At 39.5% G+C, this 25224-nt stretch overlaps 1 protein-coding gene across 2 annotated transcripts in view; it reads left to right on the plus strand.

Moving 5' to 3' along the window:
* ntn1b (netrin 1b) overlaps positions 1-25224 on the plus strand; it is a 62888-nt gene that overhangs the window by 17306 nt on the left and 20358 nt on the right. For both annotated transcript variants that reach the window (XM_015005223.2, XM_015005225.2), the window contains exons 3-4: positions 16034-16222; positions 24159-24308. In XM_015005223.2, coding sequence (XP_014860709.1) covers positions 16034-16222; positions 24159-24308 — 339 coding nt within the window. The remainder of the gene's footprint in view (positions 1-16033; positions 16223-24158; positions 24309-25224) is intronic.

The following is a 25224-nucleotide window of genomic DNA, read 5'->3' on the forward strand; positions in this document are numbered from 1 at the left end:
AAATGCATCTAAGCCAGGCCTGTCACCATAACAGATTTTGCTGGATGATCATTTGCCCCTGAAGTTATTGCGATAAACGATAATATTGTTGTTTTGAGACCATTTTCAAGTAATATAATGGTAATGCCATAGTGACGTAAGAACACATTGTGAGATATGAATGAACTTTAAATTCAAATGAACATTTAACACTTGAACTGGAAGACATTTTAAATATCCAAAATAAATAAACAAAACAACGGAATAAAATAATAAAACGAATTCTGAATTTGTTTTATTATGGCCGCATTTTAGGCCGCATTCGAAGTGCGAAGTGATGAAGGCCGTCCTATTTCGAAGGCTCCTAAAAATACGACCCACTAATATTTAACCCTTTTTCTTGAAGGTTGTGTGTCTGGTGTTTCTTCTGCAGCCCACTGTATCCCAAGATTCATTGCGGGCCGAATAGGAAGTTCTTGTTATTGTATCAACGGCGAATGAAGCGTGACAGGATATTCAAATCTGTGTGCAAAAGTGAAAAGCTTTTATTTATTTATTTTGGTTAGGCTGTTAGCATCAGCATAGGCATGTTTTATGTCATTTTTCTTTTAAAAAAAGATTTTTAACCTTTTAATATAAACAATTATTGGAAAAAAAATTATATATATTTTATTTTTTATTTTTCTAAATGAAAAAAAAGAAACCATTTTTGACTCATTGGCTTGTGTTCTAAATTTGTTTGCAGCATAATTAATACATCAGACTTTTACATTCACTTAACAGTTATGACTAAAAACATCTATTTTTTTCAGCACTATAAAAATAACTTTTTATGACATTCAAAAAGCATTCGCTGCTTTTACTAATTTAAGAAGTGTATTGCATATTTATGCAACACGTTTACTGGATGCAGCAGATTTTTTTAAAAAGGAAAGTACTTTGTTAGAGAAATAGTTGTATCAAAAATGATACATCTGGGAATTAAAGTGTCAATTATTTTCATATTGCATTTAAAACAGATAAATAAGGAATGAAAACTCAAGCGCCATTTTTAAAGCAAAATTAATGACTAGTGTTTCAGCTGCTCTCTACACAGTTCACCCCTAAACCGAAAGCTGTTTGAAGATATCCTAGGCTTGTGCAGGTTACAAGACGGATTGTTTACTGCAGCATCCAATAAAGTCTCTCTTTCACTTTTAGTATCTTTATGAAGGGTAAAAAACTCTTAGACTTTTCTTTTTTGACAGATTTTAATAGTTAATTCCAGGGATTTAACAGAGATCTCTTATAGAGGCTGCCATAAGATTAGTTAATTTTTGGCTCTTTGCATTATTTATTTCACTCATAAGTACTTGGCCTTAACATTCATATAGTTCCTGTCTGCAACTCTTGAGTGCTCCAGGAAGAACCCAGCCTTTTCCTCTTCAACTCAGCGCCACGTCCTGGAAGCCATCTAGCAACCAGAGGAAGCTTGGTGTGGAGGACATGATGATTGCTTCAGTCATAAGCTGTAAAAAGTAGTTTCCTGTGCTTAAAGAAAGCAAAAATTATCCACCAGTGCTGCCTTTCTGCAGAAAATGCTGCGACTACAGGTGGCCCTGCACAGACTTCCTTCATATCACGATCTGACTTGATTAAAACACCAGTTATTAAATCAAAAACGGTGCAACTCCAATGCCTTCTGTGAAGACCTGGGGTAAAAGGTTAAAAGTGTTGTTGCAGTTCAAAGCACAGGGGAGAGATACTTTTTGAGCTGGGAATGTGGACAGTTCCAAATAGGCCTTTGGAGAAAAAGGGAGAAAACCACAATAAACATGCCGCAGCTAAGACGGAGCGTCACCTTTGCTTCGGGATTTACAGCCTGGTGGCTTCCTGCCTCACCCTCCCTCACTCCCTTTGCTGGGGTGAAAACCGGGGAGCTGCCGCGTGCCAAAGTGTTAAAACAACCTCCTTTCTGCGGGAGGGGGATTTGGACTTCTACCCGCTGCCTCAACCTGGATGTGTTTGGAAGTTTTGAGACAGGTTTCAGTCCCAGAATAAAAGCTAAAAAGACCTTGATGCTAGCTGAAGGAAGTAAAACGGTGTCATTATCCACAGTGTCTCTCGACATGGGCTGAAAGGCCAGTCAGTGAAGAGGAATTAATTACTCCAAACAATGACATGACGGGGACAAAGACCTTCATTTTTGATACATGTTCTGTGATTTGATGAAACTAAGGTGGAACTGTTTGGGGAAGTTACATTTGAAGGAGGAAGAGAGACACTTGTTAGTCTGGGAACACCATCCCATCTGTGAACTACTGGGCATCAGGTTGTGGGGCTGTTTTTCTGCAGGAGGGACTGGTACACTTCATACTGCGAGGAAAGAACATCATGTGGAAATACTGAAGCAACACCTAAAGACATCAGACCAGAAGATACAGTTCTTGAATTAGTAGGAAACCCAAAAACGATTGACCCTCATCCATAAGGTTCAAAGGTAATTGTACCAACTACAGAGGAAATTATTATTATTATCTTCTTATTTTGAAGATATTGATGATTAAATCACTGACATATTCCTACTCTCATTTATTAAGCAAAGAGAAGATAGAAATACCCTTTTCAGATCAGTTCTAGTAGAAACACAGGGCAACAAACGTTTTATTAATGAATGGGTGAATGATGTGGACACGCAAAGTTTGGACAAATTGCCTGTATTGGTTAAAGGCTTCCTTTTCAGCACACTCAGGAAACACCAGCATGTGCTTGCTAACAATCCCTTTTCATAGACTCTCGCTTACACTTGATTAAACTTTAGGGGAGGAAGGAAACCTGGTTCCACACCTTTAATGTGAAAGCATTTCAGTTCTCGAGAGAAAACGCACAAGTCATCAAACAAAAAGTGGAAACATAGAAAAAAGTATTAGTTTTTACTACTAAAATAGTAGAAACAGCCTTTTTTGCACACCTTGAACTTTTTGGGCAGTTTTTAGACTTTTAGAAGAAGGATCTTCAATGTATTTTAGTCAGGATTTTGGGTCACGATGAGGATTGGTGCTCTGGCTCTTCTCAGTCTGTGAAGGAAGTGGCATTGATGATCTTTTCTGGTCAGGAAATGGTGGCATTTCTCCAAAAGTCATCAATAATCTCTTTCGTCTTCGCCACATTGTGGTCTGTGCACCGCACGGCCAGTTGGCTCACCACAAACCTGTAGTTTGACTCGTTATTGCATCTGATGTTGTCAGAGGTTGCTGTTGTATGTTGGTGTGCCAGTAAAAGTAGGGAGCTCAGAAGGCGTCTTTGAGGTACTTCCGTGTTCAGAATGCCTCGGATTTCTTGACCGAGGTATTCTGACTGTGGTCTCCTGGCCAAGAAGTCGAGCAACTAGTTGCACAGAGAGGTTTTCATTCCTCAGCTGTTCAGTTTAGTGTTAAAAGTTGAACTAAAGTCCAAGAAATGCATCCTCAGATAGGAGTGTTTAGTGTCGCAGTGAGTGAAGGCTGAATGTAGGGCAGTGGAGATCCCACCTTGACTAAACCTATTTGCCTGGTATGCAAACTGGTATGGGTCCATCGAACAAGGGAGGGCAGATTTGATGTACTGGAGGACCGGACAAAGCACTTCATGATAATGGGGGTCAATGCGACAAGGTGGTAGTCGTCGAAGCAAGATGGAGAGGCCTTCCTTGGTGGTACTCTTGAAGCAGTTGGGCAGAAAAACCTGACCAAGAGAGATGCTAACGACGTCTGTGAGGACATCCCTGAGTTCCTCTGCACAGTCCTTAAGCACACAATCAGTGATGTTGTCAGGTCCTGCAATCTTGCAAGGAATAGTCCTTCGAAAATCTGGCTGTAGACGGGGACAAAACCTCATTGTCTGGGAAAGATGGCAAGAAAGAAGAAGTCAGCAGAGAGATGTTACAGTTGATGGTCTGTGATGGGAGGTCATGATTCGTTTTCAGCCTCCTGAGTCAACACTTCATAGATGATGTCTCATTGCAGCTAGAAGTCTTTTGGGGGAATGTCTCCAACATTTTCACCTAGAGAGCAACCTTTTCATCCTTCTTCTTTCAAGTGTCAAGATTGGATAGTGAGCATTTGATAATGCCAGTTTTCATGTCATGCCAGAGATGATCCCCACCCAGTGTTATGTGTTTTACAGACTCTTAAAAAGGCCTCGGAGTGCTTTGTTTCTAGCTTATCAAGCTCGTCTTCTAGAATAACCATTGGCCTCTTGGCTGCTGCTCTGATTAATAGTCTGCTTGCCCAGACAGCTTACTAACATTCTTTGACAAACAGAGCTGCTATATTAAAACCACAACTAAGTTAAACATGGCTTGACTCTGTTTGTGAATCAGGTCATTTCTTACAGATTCCAGTTGCTTGGACTTTATTTAGTGGATTAATTAAGACCTTAATCCATCTGAGAATTTTTGTCAGAACTTGGAAAAGATGTTCTTCAGCTATTCTGTTGGGTTGTTTTAGGTTTCAATTTCTGGATATGTACAGCTGCTACAGAGAGTTTTTTTGCACATGCATTAAAGTCACAATACAAATACATCCAAGTTTGTAGATTGACTTAAAAAAGTAATATTTTGAGGATTATTTAGACTTCTTCAAGTTACTGTAAATGCTGAGTCTCTTTCTGCTGTACACAGCAGCTTTAATGAATTACTGTATTGTATAAAAATAAGACAAAAGTGTGGTAGAATATGGCTGACATGCAGCAAAGATCTCAGGGGAGCTTGTTGTGTCCTTTCCAGCAAACTGGACGAGGAGTATACGCCCACTCCCCTGGCCTTAAACAACAGGATAAATGGGCTGATATGCTGGCCACTATGCATTATTATTCATAAAAGAAGGCGTGTTATCTTTGGCAGCGTCTATCAGTGGCTGCTTAGAGAGGAAAGTGAATAACTCCAGTCATTACAGATTGCACAATTACAAGCTATAGCCTCTAGAAACCATCAGGGTTTTCGTTTCTGCAAGTAGAACGAGTCATAATTCAGAGCAGATTGGACTCACAGACAATGTAGACAATGGGGTATTTTTATTTTTTTTGACGGAAACTATCACGTATAAAGTCAATCGTCAGAGCCAACAAGATTTATTAGCCTGCTCAACTGGTGCAGTGATCGGAGATCTACTTTAAAGCCTGGTAATGAAAATTGCTGTTCCTGTCAGAAATCCCTCTAACAACTTAACCCACACAGATGATTGCAAAGCTAATCTTTAGCTAATTGCCCCGCGCATGGGCTGATGTCACTTCGCATTACCTAATGACATTCATGGGGCTGAGAAGGAGCCCAGAGAGCTACCTCAGCCAATCCTGACTTGGGTGGCTGTTTATGTTCAGCCAGTGCATTCCCTGTTCTCCAGGCAACCAAACTGTTTACAAGCAGTTGCTCACACAAAAGCTCAGGGCGGGCTGATTGCTCAACTAATTGATCCCCATCAGAGATCACAGAGCAGCACTCATAAAGAAAGGGAACTCCACCCCCACCACCACCACCACCATGACATTAGCCCCCTCTGCATGGCGGGACTCAGCCTGCAAGTTTGTGACGAGACTAATTCGCACACAGTGGGGAGGCTGTTTGCAGACAGACCAGAGGCAAACTGTCATGACTGAGAGGCATGGCACACATTTTATATCTAATAATCAACATGTGAGCAGCGTGCAATTAGACTAGGAGGGTTGCCGGCTTGAAGAGGTCTTTATTAGACCTCACAGCAGGACTAACATCAACTCGTAAATGGAAATTGTAGCAAAAGTTTGATTATTCCACCACAAGAAGGTCCTGGAAAGTCTGAAATCAGAGGTTGTTTTTGGAGCCTTTGTCAACAGGAAATAGTGATGACTTCACCATGACACTTTACACCCAGACTGTTTACCTGTGAAATGTCTCTTCTTAATGGATCTCAGCGTAAAAAAAAGGCCTCTTCTTTTAGGTAAGCTGCTGATAATCCAAATGTTCAGCATGATACGAACCAGGTTCAGGGTTACCTTCTGACTTTTAGCACCACAAATGGCTAAAGCTTATTGGATCAGTTTATACCAGAGGGATAATAATATATCCAGCTCGCAAAAAGTGGCGACCTACAGTATCGCACTCATACAATTTTAGTAATATTTTCCATTATATATATATATATATATATATATATATATATATATATATATATATATATATATTAAATAAAAATAATAAAAGTTATTGCAGTGTACGCAGAGCATCACAAAAACAAAGAACGGCTCTCAGTGAGGCTCCACTCCTATCATTCTTAGTAAAGAGCCATTAAGAAGAATCGGATCATTTGTGAATGCCTCATCACAAAAAAGGAGACTTTTGGTCACAGCGTTGTTCCATATATGCAACACGTCAGTCAACACCTCCGCACAATAATTCAACGCAATGAGTGACAACTTGTTTTCATATTTAAACACAATTTTTCCCTGTACAGCTAGCTTCGCTAACATCGCGTCAACAGAGCTTACCTTTCTTTGAGCTTCTTTTCTAAGTGACGATAAAAGTTGGACGTAGTCCCCTCCGTCTGTGAAAGCGAAGCGCTGCTGAATTTACATGTCGCCATGTCCGCCCAGAGGAAACCACTGCGCATGTCTTGGAGCGCCGCGTGCGAGAGAAAGGGGGAGGCGATGGGTGTCAGCAGTAACAGAAACACTACTTCTAATTAGTAAGTAGCGTTATTGCTTGGATTTGAATCGGTATGTTAACAATATGCTGGCGATTTGGTATTATTTCCACAGTTGTGGTCTCGACCGGTCTTGAAATAAAATCCCGAGTCCTCAAAGCTCGAGACCAAGACCGGTCTCAAGAGTACACGTAACATCATAACATATATCCAGCTAGAGATGTACAGACTAGAATGTTGTAATTTCTGATATTTGTTTTTGGTAAACTTTTTAACTTTCTATAATAATTTTGTGAATCTGAGATGTCTCTTTAAGAACTACAATAAAAAATATTATAACGATGTCCCCTTTGGAAATATAGATACCTGCTTTAAATCTGAGCTTTCCAAAAAGCTCTCAACATTTCTAATTCCAGTATGTTCTAGTAGAGAGGTCAAAACATTAAAGCAGAGCAACTTTGCTGTGCTCCATTGTAACATAACCACTGTTTGTTTGTTTTTTCCTGGATAAATACATTGAAGAGTAAATGTATCATCTGATTTGTATAACAGTTGCTGTTATTTCATTGTAAAATTATTCCGAATTTCCACTTTTAAAACTGATTGTTCGGCAGGTCATGCTGATTTTTAGGTGTGGCTGAGATTAGTGTATAAAAAGGGCGTCGGCGCGAAGCGGCGCAATCAGAGAGGAAGACGCTCACCGTCAGATCTGTGCGGCGGGAGACTTGAATTAACTGAAAGTTTAGAACAAGTTATAGATCAAAGGAACGCGATTAAACAGCAGTCAAAGTTCGCCAAAGTTTTCTTTTGTGGACAATATTCGCATTAAAAAGGAACGGGAATATTTGGACATTTAACCATTTGGGTTTCTATACTGACATGAACTGAGTGAATTAAATCTAACTTAACCTTATTTTTGAGGGATTTTTGGTTACTGATCTATTTATCAGGATAACTATTATTCTTTCTTAGCTTGTGGTTTTTGTAATAAATCATTGTTGCTAAAACTCAACAAAATTTCATATTGAGTGGTTGGCCATTTATTTAATTCTCAAATTAACTGGTGTAACATATTTTACCTGATGCCTGTGACGTATCCCCCTTGAGTTTATTTGTGAGTTCCGCTTTAAATAGAAGCTGAATTTTACACCATTTAACCTTTCTACTAAAAGTCCTGCTCCCTCTTACTTTGGGGTGCGAGTTGCAAAGTTACACAGTCAAAAATTAACAGCATTTTTTTTTCTTTTGGGGTCACTTAGCCTGTCATAAGAGCAAAGAAAAGGGGTTTCATTTTTCAAAATCATATTTTCACCGTGTTATTCATTCATCTATAAATTTAGCTAAATTCTTAGCTAGCTAAATGTTTAGCTAGCTAACTAAATATTTACTTTGAAACTGTATAATTTATAAATAAGTAACCTGGTGAAAATTTTACTTTGAAAAATGAATCCTCATTACTTTCTCTTATTTTGACGCTTCTCTTACTTTACAGACGGCATCCCATATCTCAGTCTGAATGAAACACTGACATATCTCAATAGTCCTGTTAAATAGCTTCTTAAACAAGTTGCTGATGCAGCACTTGATTGTTTTCATATTGTCTCCTTCAGAGCCAATATGAAAACAATCTCTCTGACACCAAACATGTGGAAAAATGTATGTGATAACTTAAGAGAACAGCCAGTCAAACACGCTTCCTGGGGGAATTAAAATAGACATTCCTGCTTCTAGTTTTGCTTTAAATTTGTTCTCCTGACGTGCATTTACAGCACAGCACTAAATTATTAAGAATGCTCCTTTAATCCCAAGGCCCACACAGACTGAAGCTGCAGATTACTGTGATTATTGATGTTGCCTTAGGCTCCTGCAGAAATATTAAGGAGGTGCTTCCTGATAATACCACATCACAGGGGGGAAAGCATATACTCTCTCAAAATAGTGTAAAGCGGAACACTGCAATCTTTATTTCCAGCTAAGAGAGTTTTATCGTACAACTTTGGTGACAACAGCAGCACTTTGAATTACAGGGTTATTGATTTTAACCTTTTGAAACGATTTTCTATTACAGATTTTCAATTTTGCCAGGTTCTTAATTCAGAGGTCTCCCAGAAAGTGTGTGTAAATGTAGATTGCTGTGCACTGTACACTAAAAAAAACCAGAAGAAATGGTTGGATTGGACATAATTTGGAACACATGCACATGTCATGTAGAGAGTCACCGCAGGGTAGAAGTGGTGGCGTCACAAAAATTGTTGTAGGCTATTGCCCAAGCGTCAGACAAAACAATGAGAAAGAGTCCTGAGAAAAAACACTGAAGTCACCAAGTAAACCTGTTAGTCAGACTTTAGAAGGAATTTAGTACAACTGTGGTTTGGGTTTGCATGAGGCTAAGGTGTTGTATTGACAAGCTGCTCCACATGTAGGAAGGCGTGGGAGATATGGGCTTAAAGTTTTATCTACTGTTGCGATAATAATTAAAAATTACAATAAGTTCTATTTATTACATCTTTTTTTTAGGTGACTGCATGGCGACGTCTGTGGGTCAAAGCAATCACAGCCCCACAAACACAAACAGTGCTTTGGAAAAACTTTCTCATTTGTAATCTACTTCTTTACAACACCAATGTCTCAATGTCAAATTTATTTATAAAGCACTTTCAAAAACAGGGGAAGACTGCACCAAAGTGCTGTACAACACGATAACACAATAGAATAAATTGATGAAAAGAGAGAAAAAAATAATAGTGGTAATAATAATAAAAAAGAAACGAATAAAACTTCACAACAGAAGAAGCTTGATGTGCATCACTAAACTGCGCACAGTAACTGTGTTTTCACTGTTATCCGTATTCCTTGATGCTTTCGTTGAACAAACAGCGGAAAAAATAATAAGACTATCAATCCTGACAATACAAACAGTTTCAGGGAGTTGTAAGCATCGTTAATTGGAATGGATTGTGACAATAATAAATCTAAATTTCAATCATGATAAGAAATTTATCACGATAAATGATAAATACAGCCATACTACACAACACTGTTTATCTGTAAATCATTTTCATATATAATGTAGCAAAAATGCAGTGCTTTTAGTACCAAAACAGCCACAAGAAGAGATTAACCAATTGTCTGACCAAAGTCATAAATATACTTGACGATGCATGACATCCACTGCATGCATTACTACTTATTCATAATAGACTTTTTTTTTTTAAACTAGACAAATGAAAGTATTGATTAGAAGTTGGCGCATTCCATCATATTTTTATTAGCTCTAGGCTTCATGTAGAACAGAAGGACTTTTGACAAGGGTGGCTGTTTGTCAGCCATCTTGGATTCAGGGGAAATGTACCTGAGGTTACAATGACCTGACATTTAGAAGAAAATGTCTTTTGAATAGCTGTCCACTACAGCTAATGCGAAGACTAATATGAAACGGGATGAAAAAGTGACATACCCTGTCAAGACGCAGAAGGATACTGTAACCTCGGCCCTATTGATCTCAATGTAAATTAGCTTTCGACAGTGAGATCGGCTCATTAGTGATGCAGTTCAAAAACAGGAGAGGACTTTATGTCTTTGACTTCCTCTTTAAGAAATTTCTTCATTGACGTCGCCAGGAATTCCAGTTTACGAAAATCCCCTGCACAGTTATTGTTGCCACCACATTTTATACACACGGAGCGTGTATTTGCTCGATGTTTTCATAGCTGACATATTTATGTGACGCCGCAGGTGGCGGGCAGGAGGCCCTCGCACAAACGCTATCTGTTATGTGAGAGATCGAAATCTCTCTGTTCAGCTACAGTTGCTTTTCCTCCACTGTTTACATTTTCTTCTGGAATCATCAAAAACAGTCTGCAAACCTGTAAAGTGAGTCATCATCATCTGGAGAACTTGTTACCCCTTTGTTGCCTTTGTCCTCATGAAAATCACAGCTGCCACAGTGATGTACGATTGAAATATTTACTGTGGGGGATTCGAGCGTCAGGCGGCAGCCGATCCTCTGGTCGCTCAGGGCAAAGAATCAGAGAACTTGTTTTTAACATTAAGCCATAAAATAATAATAATTAAAAAAAAACGCACTGCTTTGCGACACAACTGCCTGTTTCTGTGATAGCCATAACAATTAGACACTCTAATTTGAGAGGCACGACATTTAGAGTGATTTAGCATTCTTATGTAATTTGTATGCAGATGTTAAGATACGGGTTTACAGTGAAATACAACACGGAAAATGAAGACAAACCGTTAATAACGCTGCGAGTTTATCAGCTGATGATTATTATATCCAGCTTTGATTCCCAGGCAGGGGGTTTCTGTGCCAAACAGCAATCTTCTGGGTGGGCCATTATGGCGAAGAGACTGTAAAAATGGTTAGCATATGTGCAAAAATATTCACACCCTTTGAACTTTTTCACATTTTTGGCCGGTTACCTAAAAGCATAGCAGGGAATAATTGGAGAAAAGGCTTTCTTTCTTTCTTTTTTTTTTTACTAGAAAAAAAAGATAACATTAGAGGTGCCTCTACTTTCAGTAAGGTAAAACATTGTAGAAGCAGTGAGAGCTGTAACTGTGACAGGTTTCCGTAGCGACTGAAATTGTTACCCAGTCCTTTGTTGGAAAATAGCACAGTCTCTGTTAAATTGGACAGAAAGGGGTTTTGACAAAAGTGCAACTGGATTTAAATCTGGACTTTGAATAGGACATTTCAACACAGTAATGTACCTTTAACAATGGCAGTGGAGGATGTACTCTTTTGTTTATACAGCTTTTATTTTGATCTCCCTGCACAAAAGCAAAACTCCTAACCTGGAGTTTGTGAAAAATGCGATAAAATAAGAACTTATTCATATTTTTCTCAAAGTGTTGGATTTAATTGCACTACTTACACACATAACTGCATCAGGCATGTTTGTGAAATGACAAGTCTATGAGTCTGTTTTTTTGTACTATTCATCACAGGCGCCGTAGAAAATCTCCTTTTATGAACTCACCTTGTTTGAAGCTGAATCATAATGACTAAATATTGCCAAAGCAAAGATAAATTTTCTGGTATGCCTAAAAAAAAATCAATTAGAGGGTTATTGTTCTAACCTTTGTTCATAAGTTTGTGAGCCATGGCCTTGCAGACAGCTGGGGGGTAGAAGAGAAGGCCGTTCAGAAAAACGGTTAAGAGCCACTGATATAAAATCCGTACAGAAACTGTAAGTTCTCAAAATTAATATATTTTTTTATGAGGAATACAGTTTTATATTTTCTTTTAGATTTTTATGGTTGTTCAAGAACAAAATGTCAAGCCAAGCTTGTAAAGAAGGGTGTAACTTTATAGCTACACAAGCTAAGCTTATGTTTTCATGATAAATTCTTGGACATTAGAGCATTTTGGGAATCCTGGGATCTGTCTAATTACGGAAAGTGATTTTAGATCACCGACTTTAGGTAGATTTTACATTTGAAAACAGAATTTATAGCAATGCGGTGAAGTTGTTGAATGACAGATTGAGGGAAAAGTTACCCTACAGTGGAAGTCTGGGTTGTTGAACCTCGCAAAAGTCTTTATTCCTCTGAGACGTTTTAAGCTACAACACAAACAAAATGTATTTTATGTATGCATTAGTGTTTGCAGCTGTAATTGCACCTAAAAGGGAGGGAGTCTTTGCTTTGAACATCTAGAGACTGAAGCTTTTGCCAATTTTTTAAAAATTTGTTTAAGCTTGCTCAAGATGGGATGAAGAACCTTGCTAATTCTTGCAAATAATTTGCAATTATTTGTACATTTTGACTTTGACTGAGTTACATAAGACGGATATTTGATCTAAGCTGTGTCAGCCACAGCCATAGAAGGCCTGAAGTCTTTTACTGCATTCAAACAGTTTTATTCATCGCTGTTTTATCTCCATCCATCATCACTTTAACTCTGACCTAGCATTGTGAAAACCGTCCTTCGTGCTACACATCACTTCATACAGAGCTTCTGGACTCTCTGCTATTGATAAACAATTATTTCCTGGAGGCGTGGACTCTGAAGTTTTAAATTTTACCCAGTTGCTTACATATATAATTAGCTTACCGGAAGTTGACTATGGTGTAGACAACCATCCTCTACTGTAAAGAGAGAAGTGCCGAGTTCATCGACGCAACTGTTAGCATTAACTCAATATTTGGACACAGACTGAATGGCTTCCTTCACTTCCTCTGCTGCCACTGCTAAAACTACAGACAGACTACAATTCCAGTGCAGAAAATCCTCATCATCGTTCACAACTTCTCCTCCTGTTCGCTGATTGGCCCAGTCGAAACTTTATGGGAGAGAATCCAAGTCAATGGAAGGAATCCCAGACTGCGCACTGAAGGGAGATGAGAATTGAGCGGAATTGCATTGGACAGCAGCAGCCAGGCTAGACTGCATGTTTGTTTATCATATCAATAAAGTTATAATGAAAAACATAACAGTTATTAGTTATGACTCAAATGCAGTGAATATGTTTGAGCTACATATGAGCTTTAAAAACCATTGTAATACACAATCTGTGCTTCAACAAGGTGCTAAAGAAACCTCTGAATAGCAAGTGCAAAGGCACTTAATGGTTTTTGATCAACTCTCATAACACAGTATCACCCACATACGGTGTTATGCAAGCACTTTAACAGTGTTACAGTTTGTTCAGAGCGCGCTCCCGGTGAATGCAGTTTCTGCATGTGTTCTTCTGTTCATCCTGATCACTAAAACCAACTAAAATATGTCACTCCAATCTCACCGAGACGAGACACGAACCCTGTTTGATTTGGCAAACGTCATCTGATCCCGACATGAGTGACTGAATGGGATCAGATGCTGATCCCATTCCTGGATAAAAACCAACCAAGCTGCTATTGAGTCCTTCTCATTCTCCGGAAGAAGTGATGTTTTCCTTCCAGATCACTACTACTTCAAGTCTCCTTCGAAGGCGCCCGAAATAAACAATCTTCATTAGAGTTCATCATCTGCAAACGTTCCCAAACCACGTTCTCTCGTACAGACTCGGTGAACACTCGAATCCAGCAGGCGGAGGGGTGAATGTGTCTCCCCATACGATGCCTGATAAAATGGCACTTGAACATAAATAGATTGGAGCGGCGTAGCTCTAAGTAGGCTCTCGAAAGCAAATAGACTCACATCCAGAAAAGGCACCTTGTGTGTGTGGATGTCCAATCCCAGCACACAGCTGTTCCACAGCTACATTTTGCTACAGACTCACAAAACTCAACGAAACCTCAGTTTATATCCTGCTCCTTTCCAAATGAATGTATGCTCCGTGCTAACAATGTACTTAAAGGGTTTTATTGTAATTCTTTGTGACAGGCCAACACAACGTAGAGTAGATGGCAAATTGTTCACGATTTTCCAAATCCTTTCCAAATAAAAATCTGAGAAATGTAGCATGGACGTGTATTGGGCTCCTTTTACTCATAAACTCCATAACAAAATCCAGTGTAACCAACTGGCTTCAGAAAAAGCACCTCATTAGCAACCAGAGTCGACCTCAGCCAGGGATTAAATTGTGGCAAAATGATCAACGGTAGCTCCGTTGCCATTTATTATTTATAATGGTGTTTCCATTATAAGTAATAAACACAATTAAAATCATACGTGAATAAGTTTGTTGCCATGCCATGATCCTCCTTCCACTTCCTGTTGTCTTCTTTGTCGTTTCCGCCAGTAGTAAAAAAAAGTATTTTAAAATTGCGAAGTACGCTGCTTTCAATTACTTAGTAGGTGGTGAGAAACTGCTGATTTGCAAGACAAGATCAATCTCTTAATTTTTTCTGCTCGTTAAAAACTCCACATCCATTATCAGTGCTAAGAGACTCTGGGATCTGCTGTAGGTGAATCACCTAACTCCTCTGAATTTTGAGGCATCGTTCCAGTAGATATCTCTTTGTTGAGGCGTCCCCACTGTGGATTCATTCAGCATTCCACTCACAAAAAGCACTAAAAGATCCCTGTTGCGTTTTTCCTCACACTTCCCTTAAGTGGAGATAACATCTGGGATAAGAAGCCAGGAAAACACTGAGAGGAGGCGGGAGGGGCGAGTTCTTCAAAGCTGGTAAAGAGCATGTTGGATCAGCTTTGGGGAGGGAGGTGAGAGAGATAAGCCCATGACAGCTGCCAAACACCTCTGTGGTCGGTGTGTGTGTTCACGTGTGTGTGTGTCTGGGCTCCCAATGTAGAGAAAGGGTTTCTGAATCCCAACCACCTGCCAGCCCTGGTCTCCAATGGCAGGTGTTAGCCCATTTTTACGTGATTCAGCACGCTGATAAGTACGCAGCATATGTGACGTCCCTATCGCCCGCATCCCTTTGTAATGCCAGTAAGGCCGACGCACCGATGGAGAGATTACCGAAATGTGAGGTATTATGAGGGAGGGTGGAGGGCTTTTCTTAAGAATGTTTTTGTGAAGAAGTCAAATGAAAAAAACAATCAGTTTACACGTAAAACTAAACCGAGACGTAAAAGGATTCTAGAAGGAGCTGCAGCTTGAAAACTGCAAAATGCTGCTCTTTACTTTGTAAGTCGACACAGTGTGATGGCATTAAGTATACCAAAAGTCTAAAACAAATTGAAATTCCAAAAATAAATTTGCTTAATTAGAACACATCAATTTTGAAAAAACCTCACTTTCCGATTAAAGGTTTTAGGCGCTAGGATGACGTGGTTCATCGAATTAGATGCATTTCACAAAGCTGTAACTTTTTTCTGCTTCACATGAGGATGTTACTACTGGCAGAAACTACAAAGAACACGACAGGAAGTAGCAGGAGGATGATGGTTTGTTTTTGTTTTTTTACAACAGTGTGCAGCTGGTTCCACCTGAGCTCTCACAGCATCACAGAGTTTATAAAAAGCAATATACCTGGGTCTGTTCTGGTAACATTTTCTAGTTTTATTTTGAAAACATTTTAGACTACGGTGGATTGACCAAAAAACAGTCAGGTGTGAATATTCTGAGATTTTTTTGTGGAGGCATTATGTATTTTTAACAGATTTCTCAAATCACTAATATTGCTACCATGAAGGTTAATTTTTTTTGTACAAAATCAATTGAGTGTAGAGATTTCATGAAGCAATTGTGTGTTATTCCACATACAGACATGGTGATGTGAGAATATTTGGCGAATTTTAGGATTAAATTTGAATTTCTAATGATTTTGGTTGGTTTTAACTGGGTGGCCAAGTCACTGCTGACAGTTTCAATGCTCAAAATAAAAGATTTACCTAGAATATGTAATGTGTAGTTCATAGACATTTTGAAAAATCAACAGTTTTAACGCCACATTGAGTCACATTTTTTCGCTCATGGCAGAGGATGGAGAGTCTTTGTGCCACAAATGTCAGGGGATTGAGTTTTTTTGCCATCTCCTTTGTTTTTGCCCAGCGTGCCACTGCAACCTGCACGCCCGCCGGTGCCGCTTCAACATGGAGCTGTACAAGCTGTCCGGCCGCAGGAGTGGCGGCGTCTGCCTCAACTGCCGTCACAACACAGCGGGGCGCCACTGTCACTACTGCAAGGAGGGCTACTACAGGGACATGACCAAGTCCATCTCTCACCGCAGAGCCTGCAAAGGTAACAGATGCTTTGCACAACACAGCCAAAAGGAAGACACAGAGTCGAATGATAGGATCAGAAAAAAGATACGGACACAAATCGTCAGCGTAGCAGTGTCTGTTAAAGACCATACGACCCAGAAAAGATGCATATTGAGGCTGAATGGAAGATGATGTTTTACCCTTGTTGTTTCTTTCACAAATCATTCATGATCAACAAAGTGTGACTCAAAAAGCTTAAAAAAAAAAACCTTTAATGTTAAAATGAAAACCGATTTATAGGAGCTACTTCTCAGAGTGACGCTGGTAAAAACATTGCTAAAGGATGAATAGAGGAGCCATGTTGTGATCACTTCGTGAAGGCAGACCTTCAGAAAGAGCAGGAGTTTCTTAAAAAGATAGAGTCCCAATTTCAAGGTGTAAGTTATAAAGTCAAAATTTCTTTTAAGCCATATTTGATATACGCAGCATGTTTTATAACAACTGAAGGTGCCATAGTAATTTGATTGAGCTATAAAATGACACTCTGTGACTGGAAAACACATAATACTGCTCATTCAAAGTAACAAACCTAATTAATCAAAGGACCAGCCAGTTGGTGCTAGAAGTCTCACAACAAAATGGAGATTGCCTGAGTGTGGTATATGAGTGTAGCCTATGTATCCATGACTACCAGTGCAGCATGAAGACAAAAAACACTCCAAGCAAATCAGAGAAAAGATTATTGAAAAGTACAAGTCAGGAGATGGATACAAAAGAATTTCTAAGGCACTGAACATCCCATGGAGTTCAGTTCAATCCGTCATCAAGAAATAGAAGGAATATGGCCTTGGGTTTAAATCTACCTGGATCAGGCCGTCCTCACAACCCGAGAGACTATACAAGATGGAGAGGTCACCAGGTTGCCATGACTACGCTGAAGAGACAGCCAGACATCCAGCCACATCTGTGTTTCTCAAATCCTCAGGGTCCTCAGGGACCACTGCCCTGCATGTTTTAGTTGTTTCCCCTTCGTCCACACACCTGACTTGAATAAGCGGATGATTAACAGGTTTCTGCAGCACTTGATGGCATGCAGGGGAGGTCATGCAGCTATTTGAATCAGCCGAAACACATGTAAAACACACAGGGCAGCGTTTTACATGCCCTGCAAGGGAATAGAGAAACACTGAGCTGAACTGGTTAGAAGTTGACATGGTGGATGTTCTGAGATGGCCCAGTCAAAGCACAGACCTCAACCCGACAGAGACGTTGTGGCAAGACTTGGAAAGAGCTGTTCACAGCCAATCGCTAAATTGGAAAATTTAGCGGAAATTTGCAGCATATAGATGTGCGACCCCGACTGCTGAATGTGTATGCAATCATCTGTCTTAATTTTTTTATTGTTATTTTGTTTAATTCAGTTTAATCTTTTCCTTTTTCAATCATGTTGATCATGATTGATTTGAAAAAGCAATGAAAGGGTAAAACATCCAAGGTAGTGAATATTTTTATATGGGTTAATATATATATATTTGTGGAAAATATTAAGTTTGACAGGCAAGCTGATACTTTATAAAAAAAAAAGAGAGAGAAGAACAAACTGCTGACACTGTTCAGGTAATAATCAAATTCCTTTGGAAAAAGCGGATTAAGGCGATCTTCAGCAACTGGCCTGTGCAATTCCAAAATTTACTACTTGGGGTCCTCCATGAACGCCTCACAAGACAAGCATAGCAAACAGGTAATCGGCATTCTCCTCTGTTCACTCGGTGAGTACACATACACGTGTACAGGGAAAGAAAAGAAAAAAGACACACACACGCGCGCGCGCACACATACACACGGACGCACAGATGTGAGCGCACTCGCTCGGTTTGAGGCCAGGCTGGCAGGAATTAAAATGGGGGAGACAAAAGCTGAGCTCCTTCTGTGTGGAAGGACCTCTGGGAGTAAAGACGGACCCTGTGCAAACACACTGCTGCCACTCTGGCTGGAATCTTACCAGTAGAATATCTTAGCAGTGCGCTAACTGCTTGTGCATGTGTCTGCATGAGCTGAAAACAAAGATAAAATACAGTTTTCACATGGATTAGCGACCATAGCTAAAATCTGCTAATGCTTCAGACTACCTCTAAAAACACTTATAGCTGTTTATTTCAAACAAAAAATATACTTTAATATGCAGTATGATGCACAGTAGAAGCCATGTTGGTGCTATGGCATAAGCTAATAGCTACACTCTTCCTTATTATTGCACTTGGGAGTATAGCCAATCAGAATCAAGGAAAATAGATGGAGCTTCTTGACTGGACGTTTTGCAAACGCCAGCCAATAGCAAGTCAATTAGCATTGCGGCTAGCTACGTTAGCTTCCCATGCTGCGATTTCTTTCAAATATTTTAGATGTGCGTGACGAAAAAATGTGCAAATTGGCGGATTTTCCACAAAATAATTCAGTCATGTTCCACCGAAGTATTAATTACCTTGAACTTCTTTAAATTTCATCATGTTGCAATAAACTGTCATGTATTTTTTAGCAATTTATGTTTATCGTGATCGTTCATCAGCCTAAATTAAAGAGAATCTGTGGCGAGACTTTAAGTTTGTTCACAGACCATTTCCATTCAGACTGAGTTTCAGTTGTTTTGCAAAGTAGACTGGGAAAAAATATTTATTGTACAAATGATTGAATCAGGTGGGCTGAATGCAAATTCTTACCCCACTTTTCAAGTTGATTTTTATTTTTATTGAAAAAAGGTAGTGGTTGATTCAACTTCCATAAGCTGCTTTACTTGATAAGTAATTAAATTACGTTAATCAGATTTAATTAAGTTTGTTGTTTAAATTCACAACATAATTGATTTGGATAAACTTAATTCAATTTCTTGTTATTTAAGTCGGATTTACCATTCTCTTTTTTCACTGTTGAAAACATTTCATCCATTTAATTGTTTTGAACTGGTCTGTCAGATAAAATCTCAATACAATACACTGAGGTTGTCATGGAACAAATTGTAAAAAACAGAAAACTCACTGTTCCAAGCCACAATACACTGAAAAAAATTGTTCTTTGAACAAACTGTAAAAAGCTAATTGTATTAGTTTCACTCGAACTATAATTCTGATTTCAAATTATTGAAATCAGAATTAAAGCTCGAGTAAAACTAGTACAATTAGCAATAAAATGTTTGAGTCATTCTTTTAAGTCGGTTCAAAGAAACAAGTTTTCAGTGCATATTCTCAGTTAAACTAGTTAACTGGGGTTGATTTATGGATAAGATGAGCAAAAATAATGATGATAAACACATCCCTTAAGCATTAAGTTACCATAATGAAATACATCTTCAGTCTTATAGTGGACCACATAAAATTGAGCAAAAATAGCTGCTTTATTCACATCCAAGTTTGACACATTCAGTTGCGCTAACTGTCAAGTTGCGCTAACTGTCAAGCTAAATTAGATGTTGATGTCTGTCCTCTGGCGCCCCCTATCGTCTGTTGGGTGGAACAGCAGCATTGATTCCAGCTGCACGCCACAACAGTTAGCCTTTTTTTCTGCCCACTAAGCGGTGTTCATATCTTCTTACATCACTTAGAGTTCATAGAAGAACTTGGTGTTCGGTTGAGGTGTAGTCGTAGTGAACACAAGCTTGACAGATAGTCTGCACTTAGAGTAACACATGACAGCCTGACTTCCAGCCTAAACATTTCCCTAAGTTATACTTGGGAGTGGCTCCATTTAGAGGAGTTGGAGCTAAAAGCAGGTTAGCTTAACACAAGGTTCCCCCTTTTGCTTGATGATACGGCGATACCCATACATCTCTGCGAAACCTTTTCCCAAACAGCTGGAACGGTAACCCGAACACGTCTAAGCCCCCTCAGCCCACCCGCCCGGACTCTTTGCTCTGGGATCAAATCCAAACAGTCTGATTGCTGCCTTTCTTCTCAGGTGACAAAAACGAGCCGTCGCGACATCAGTTTAAAAACCGCCATATTTATTGTTCGAATCAGCCGCCCGTCTCGCTCTGCTGTTGTTGGACAGGAGATAGAGCGCGGTGCCAGCGAAGCCAGGAGGAAACCTGCTTTCCTTCCCCGCCCAACTACCCACTTCCCCCCTCAACACCTCACATCTCTGCAGCCTTAACCTTTGAGTCAAAAAAGAAAAGTGGATCGCGTCGAACGGCTCCATGCACTATTTCCCAGATTAACAGCTTCGCTCCTCATCAAGAGCAGTGTAAACATGGCTCTTGGAGTATCACACTGCTTACCTCCCACCACTTTGGTTACCCCCCCTTTTTTTCCAACCTTTTCCGTCCATAAATTTGGCAGTTAAGCCTCGGGTGAGTCCACAGAGACGAGGGTGGTGCACGGTTCAATGCGCTGCAGTCCCCAAAGCCCTCGGCAACCATTCGGCTCTCCAAGCCGTCCGCCGGAGCTTCAAAATCAAGACGTTTAACATTTTTTTAAAGCGCTTTGGTAGCCAAAAAAAAGGAAAGAATTGCTCAAAAAATCTAAAAGAAATTGTTTTGCATCAAGACTTTTGAAATATATGGGCGACTTCTAGTAAGAAGTGTTTGGAAAAGGGGTCAACACGTAAAAAAACCCTGTTTTTTGACATATAAAACCTTTGTTAGTGTTGTGGTTTTTCCTGGTGTACTTTTTACATGCCATGATACAGTAAGGGAGTCTAACAAATCTAAACTAAGCAGCTGCTTCCATATGGGGTCCAAATGTTACAGAAGTTATACAATAAGACTCATTTTACTAACTCAACCAGCAATTTATCCTTCTTTTTCCTTCAGACAACAGATCACCATTACTGCTACTGTCATTTTAAAGTGTTTTGTTTGATGGGAAATATTTTATTATTTTTACTATGTTATATCGTCATCTTCCTAAAAGAATGCCAAAAGTAATTTTTTTGGGGTGGGGGAATCACAAACTCTTTCTTTCCTAAAGATGTTTTAGGCAAAAAGGGAAAAAAAGACTTCTGGCAAAAACTTACTAAAAAAGGTCATGTGGGTGTTTAAAGTGGTTCTTAAATAAATTTAGTGTAATATGGTAAAAGATGGCTGCACTCTAAAAATGTGCATGATGCATATGTCCTGTAATAATTCAGGTTATATATAAGAATTATTATTATTATTATTATTATTATTATTATTATTATTATTACATGAGTATTTAATTAGAAGCTGTGAATCATGGAGAATGAGGATCTTATATACCAGGGAGGGAGAGAGAACAATGGCACGAGAAGAGCAAGCGAGGAGTAAACACACTTGGGAACATAAATCTTAAAGAACTGGATACAGATAATAATCTAACACAGTACAATCTAAACATAAGTAAATAAGCAGCTGAGTTTAAATCTAAATATAAAATGAGTGACAGGCAGAGAAAACAAAGAAGGTGAAATAAGCAAGAAAGTGTTTAAAAGGCAAACAATGGAGAAACTCCAACATTTAATAAACATAAACTTTTCACACCCATTTAGTGTTTTTTTTTTTTAGATGTTTTTATAATAAACTAACAAAACATAGTTGATGATTATAAAAGAAAATGATAAATGGTTGTCGGTTTTTCCAAAGGAAAATCTGACAAATATGGCGTCCATTTGTGTCCAGGCCCCTTTACTCTGTTACCCCTGAACAATTTATGTAATTTTCCTTTGGGATCAATAACTTACTTTTGAATTTGAATTTAAACAAATCCCAGCATGCAGTATAATGTCAGTGTAAATGGGCTGGATGCCAAGTTGAAACAAAGTATGAAATGAGGCATGGTGACGGCAGCATCATGCTTTGGCAGAGACAGGAATGCTGCTCAGGCTCCATGGGAAGACAAATGAACAGCAGAAGACTTGAGAGTGAGACTTAGGTGGAGCGTATTCAAAATGTTCGTACGTTATAATGGCCCAGTCAAAGTCCAAGATCAAATCCACTTCAGTGTCTGTGGCAAGACTTGAAACTCTCCATCCAATCTGACCGTTAGCTGAGAAGAACGGCGTAAAAGTTTAGTGTTTATCAAACAGAAAAGACGGAGGAAATGTGAAAACATTTTTTTGTTTTCACTTCATAACATTTATATATATATGTCTATACATATATTTTAGCTCTTCAAGAAAGAACGTCGTACTCAGTTTGTATTTAGTCCATCGTAAAAAAAGGCGAGACTTTCAGTAAAAACAGATCATTAAAATGATTGCCTGCTTGTAAAAGCCTAAACCACACCTAATTACTTTAGATTTTACTTCCAAGGAGCCAGAAACTCTTGCATTCTGCTAAAAATGATTCTCATCTATCGTCCTGCGAGGCCGTTTCTGAATCTCCGTGTTGACTTTGGCTCCTTTTTCACTCACTTGTTGCCGAACTGCTGCAAACGGGACACATAAGGAGGGAAACAAACAGCGTGTAATAGTGTGTAAGGATTAGAACAAAAACCCAGTAAACACAGAGACGCATCAGCTACTGCCTTTAAAACCTCAACGTACAACGACTGAATTTAAAACCAGTAGAAAAACATTTTTAAAAGAACAGAAGGTGAGTGACAACTTTAGAAAAGGCAATATAATATTGAAATAAGAGTTATGCACATGTACTAGTTTTAAAAAAAGATCAGAATAACACATCTTTTCATTCAAATCTTTGTTGTGCAGTTACAGTTTTTCCTCATAAGTCAATAAACATGACGAAGTATTAGGGCGAGGGAAAAGATTAAGTTAATTAAAGTCATGATATTACGAGAAGAAAAGTTGCACGAGAAGTTATAACATTATGTGACATGTAACGACAGAAGAATATAGTCATAATACTATCTGAATAAAGTTGTAATATTAGTAGACTGCAGAAGCAATTTTATGATAACTCCTAAACAATAAATAATAACAAAATTACCGCTTACTTTTATACGTAATTGTACGACTTTTATCTGGCAGTATTGTGTCTTTGTTCCACTAATATTATGATTTTTTTTTTCCTAATAAGATTCTGACTTTTTTCTCATAAACGAAAAAGAAATGTCTTCGTCCGTAATAAGTAACTTTTTCCCCCCTGTGAGACCAAATTAAACCCGGCATCTAAAACATGTCTCTTCTGGGTCGGGTTCTGTCAGACGTGTTCTGCCAGAAACTCCTAGAACTCAAGTCCCGACAGAGCAGCCGGGCGGTGTGACGTTCCCACAGACAGATTCCAACAGAACCTGATGACGCTGATGGAGACGTTCCAGCTCCAGGCACCTCCAGCATCAGCCGGACCACTTCAAGCCCCGTTCTTGGAGATGACTCGGCTGGTACTTATAATACATGCGGGACTAATAGCGAGGCTGGGCTTCGACTTCAAACACGGGCTTTATGGTAAAACTTTGGCATGCAATCCTGCACGCACACACACATACACACGCACACAAACCCGACAACAAATTTCTCACATTTAATGTGCGATCATTCCAGCTAACAGCCCAAACAGACTTTGAAGTGCGTTCCACTCGTCTATTAATGGGGAACGTTATTCAGCCGGCGTGTTTGAAAAAAAAACAACAACAAAAAAACCCTGCATCGCATCGGAAAGTCGATCCGAGAAGGCAGACAGCCTGTCTGATCACGGCGGATTGCTCACACGCTGGCGATCGCACACACGCCCAGACGCAGTTAGCGGTGAAAGTGGAAGCCCTGTAATTTATAGAGTTATTTACTCCTCTGTGCGCCTTAAGGAGCCGGGGCTAATGAAGAATCCGATGGTCATGACGGGTGGAGGAGAGCGGGCTAATTGGACTGAGGTTTCACGCTGGTGGAAGGCCTATTTCCCCCATCTGGGAACGTCTGAAAGGAAAACCCGGCTCGAGTCAACGATTTCCTACAAACCTTTCATTGCTGTGATTGAAATAAAAGCTTGTTTCTGTTTATTCACAGACAAACGTTTGTCTTTCTGTTCTTGTTTTCTCCTTCCCCCCCACCTCGCCTCCTCTCCACCGTAGCGTGCGACTGTCATCCGGTCGGAGCGGCGGGGAAAACGTGCAACCAGACGACAGGCCAGTGTCCCTGCAAGGACGGAGTGACGGGGATCACCTGCAACCGCTGCGCCAAGGGTTACCAGCAGAGCCGCTCCCCCATCGCGCCGTGCATAAGTAAGCAGCCATATTTTCACCAGGAATGCGCCGATAAATCGGCAGATTCTCTTCATTTCTGGGAGATCGGTGATCGGCCGATGCTTACATGTGAATCCGATCTTATCCACCAATCTTATCGACCTGAAGGTCTAAAAATCAGCCACCCTCCTCTGGCTCTGCCATGAGAGAGGTTTGACTGACAGACCGGCCCACCGGGTCATGTCTGTATCTGTTTGCAGTTCAAAATAGTCACCCCACTGTTGCCATATCTAGCAACATTTCAGGAAAAGAAAATTGAATCTGCAAGCCAGGCTTCTTAAGGATCGTTGATCAGTCAGAAAACTCCAATCGATTTTTACACAGAAAAAATAAATACGTATTTGTTTTCAACATGGACACCCTAAACTCTGCTGAATTTGATCCCAGTTAAATCATCTTAGCACTAATCTAAACCACAAACTTTAATGTGTTTTTTAACAGGCCAACAAAACGCAGCATAACTGTGAACTATGAAGGGTAAATAAGAATAAAATCACCCCAAACAAGACACACGTTTGTATTGCGCCTCCTTTACTTCCAGTGGAATCAAATGTCTTCAGAAATCCCGAAATTACTAAATAGAGTAATGATGTAAAAATGTAATATAATCTCAGTATAAATCCTACAAAAACCTCTGAGATTCTTTTCCAAAACATTAGCGAACAAACAGCGTCCTCGACATCAAGACACTTCATGGAGAAACTTGAACCACTTTGAGGTCGTAGCTCAAGTTTTGAGCATCTTCCTCAAAGGTCTAAAAGTGGAAAAGAGGATGATAAACATGGTGGTGGCAGCATAATGCTGGTGATTGTCCACCTTCAGAGCTGACATGAAATTGTTTAAATTGAAACATATTCATTCATTAGAATGGCCTAGTCAAAGTCCAGATCTAAGT

This window comes from Poecilia mexicana, unplaced genomic scaffold, assembly GCF_051168715.1.
Source record: "Poecilia mexicana isolate PSO_F unplaced genomic scaffold, ASM5116871v1 scaffold_8, whole genome shotgun sequence".
Taxonomy (NCBI): Eukaryota; Metazoa; Chordata; class Actinopteri; order Cyprinodontiformes; family Poeciliidae; genus Poecilia; species Poecilia mexicana.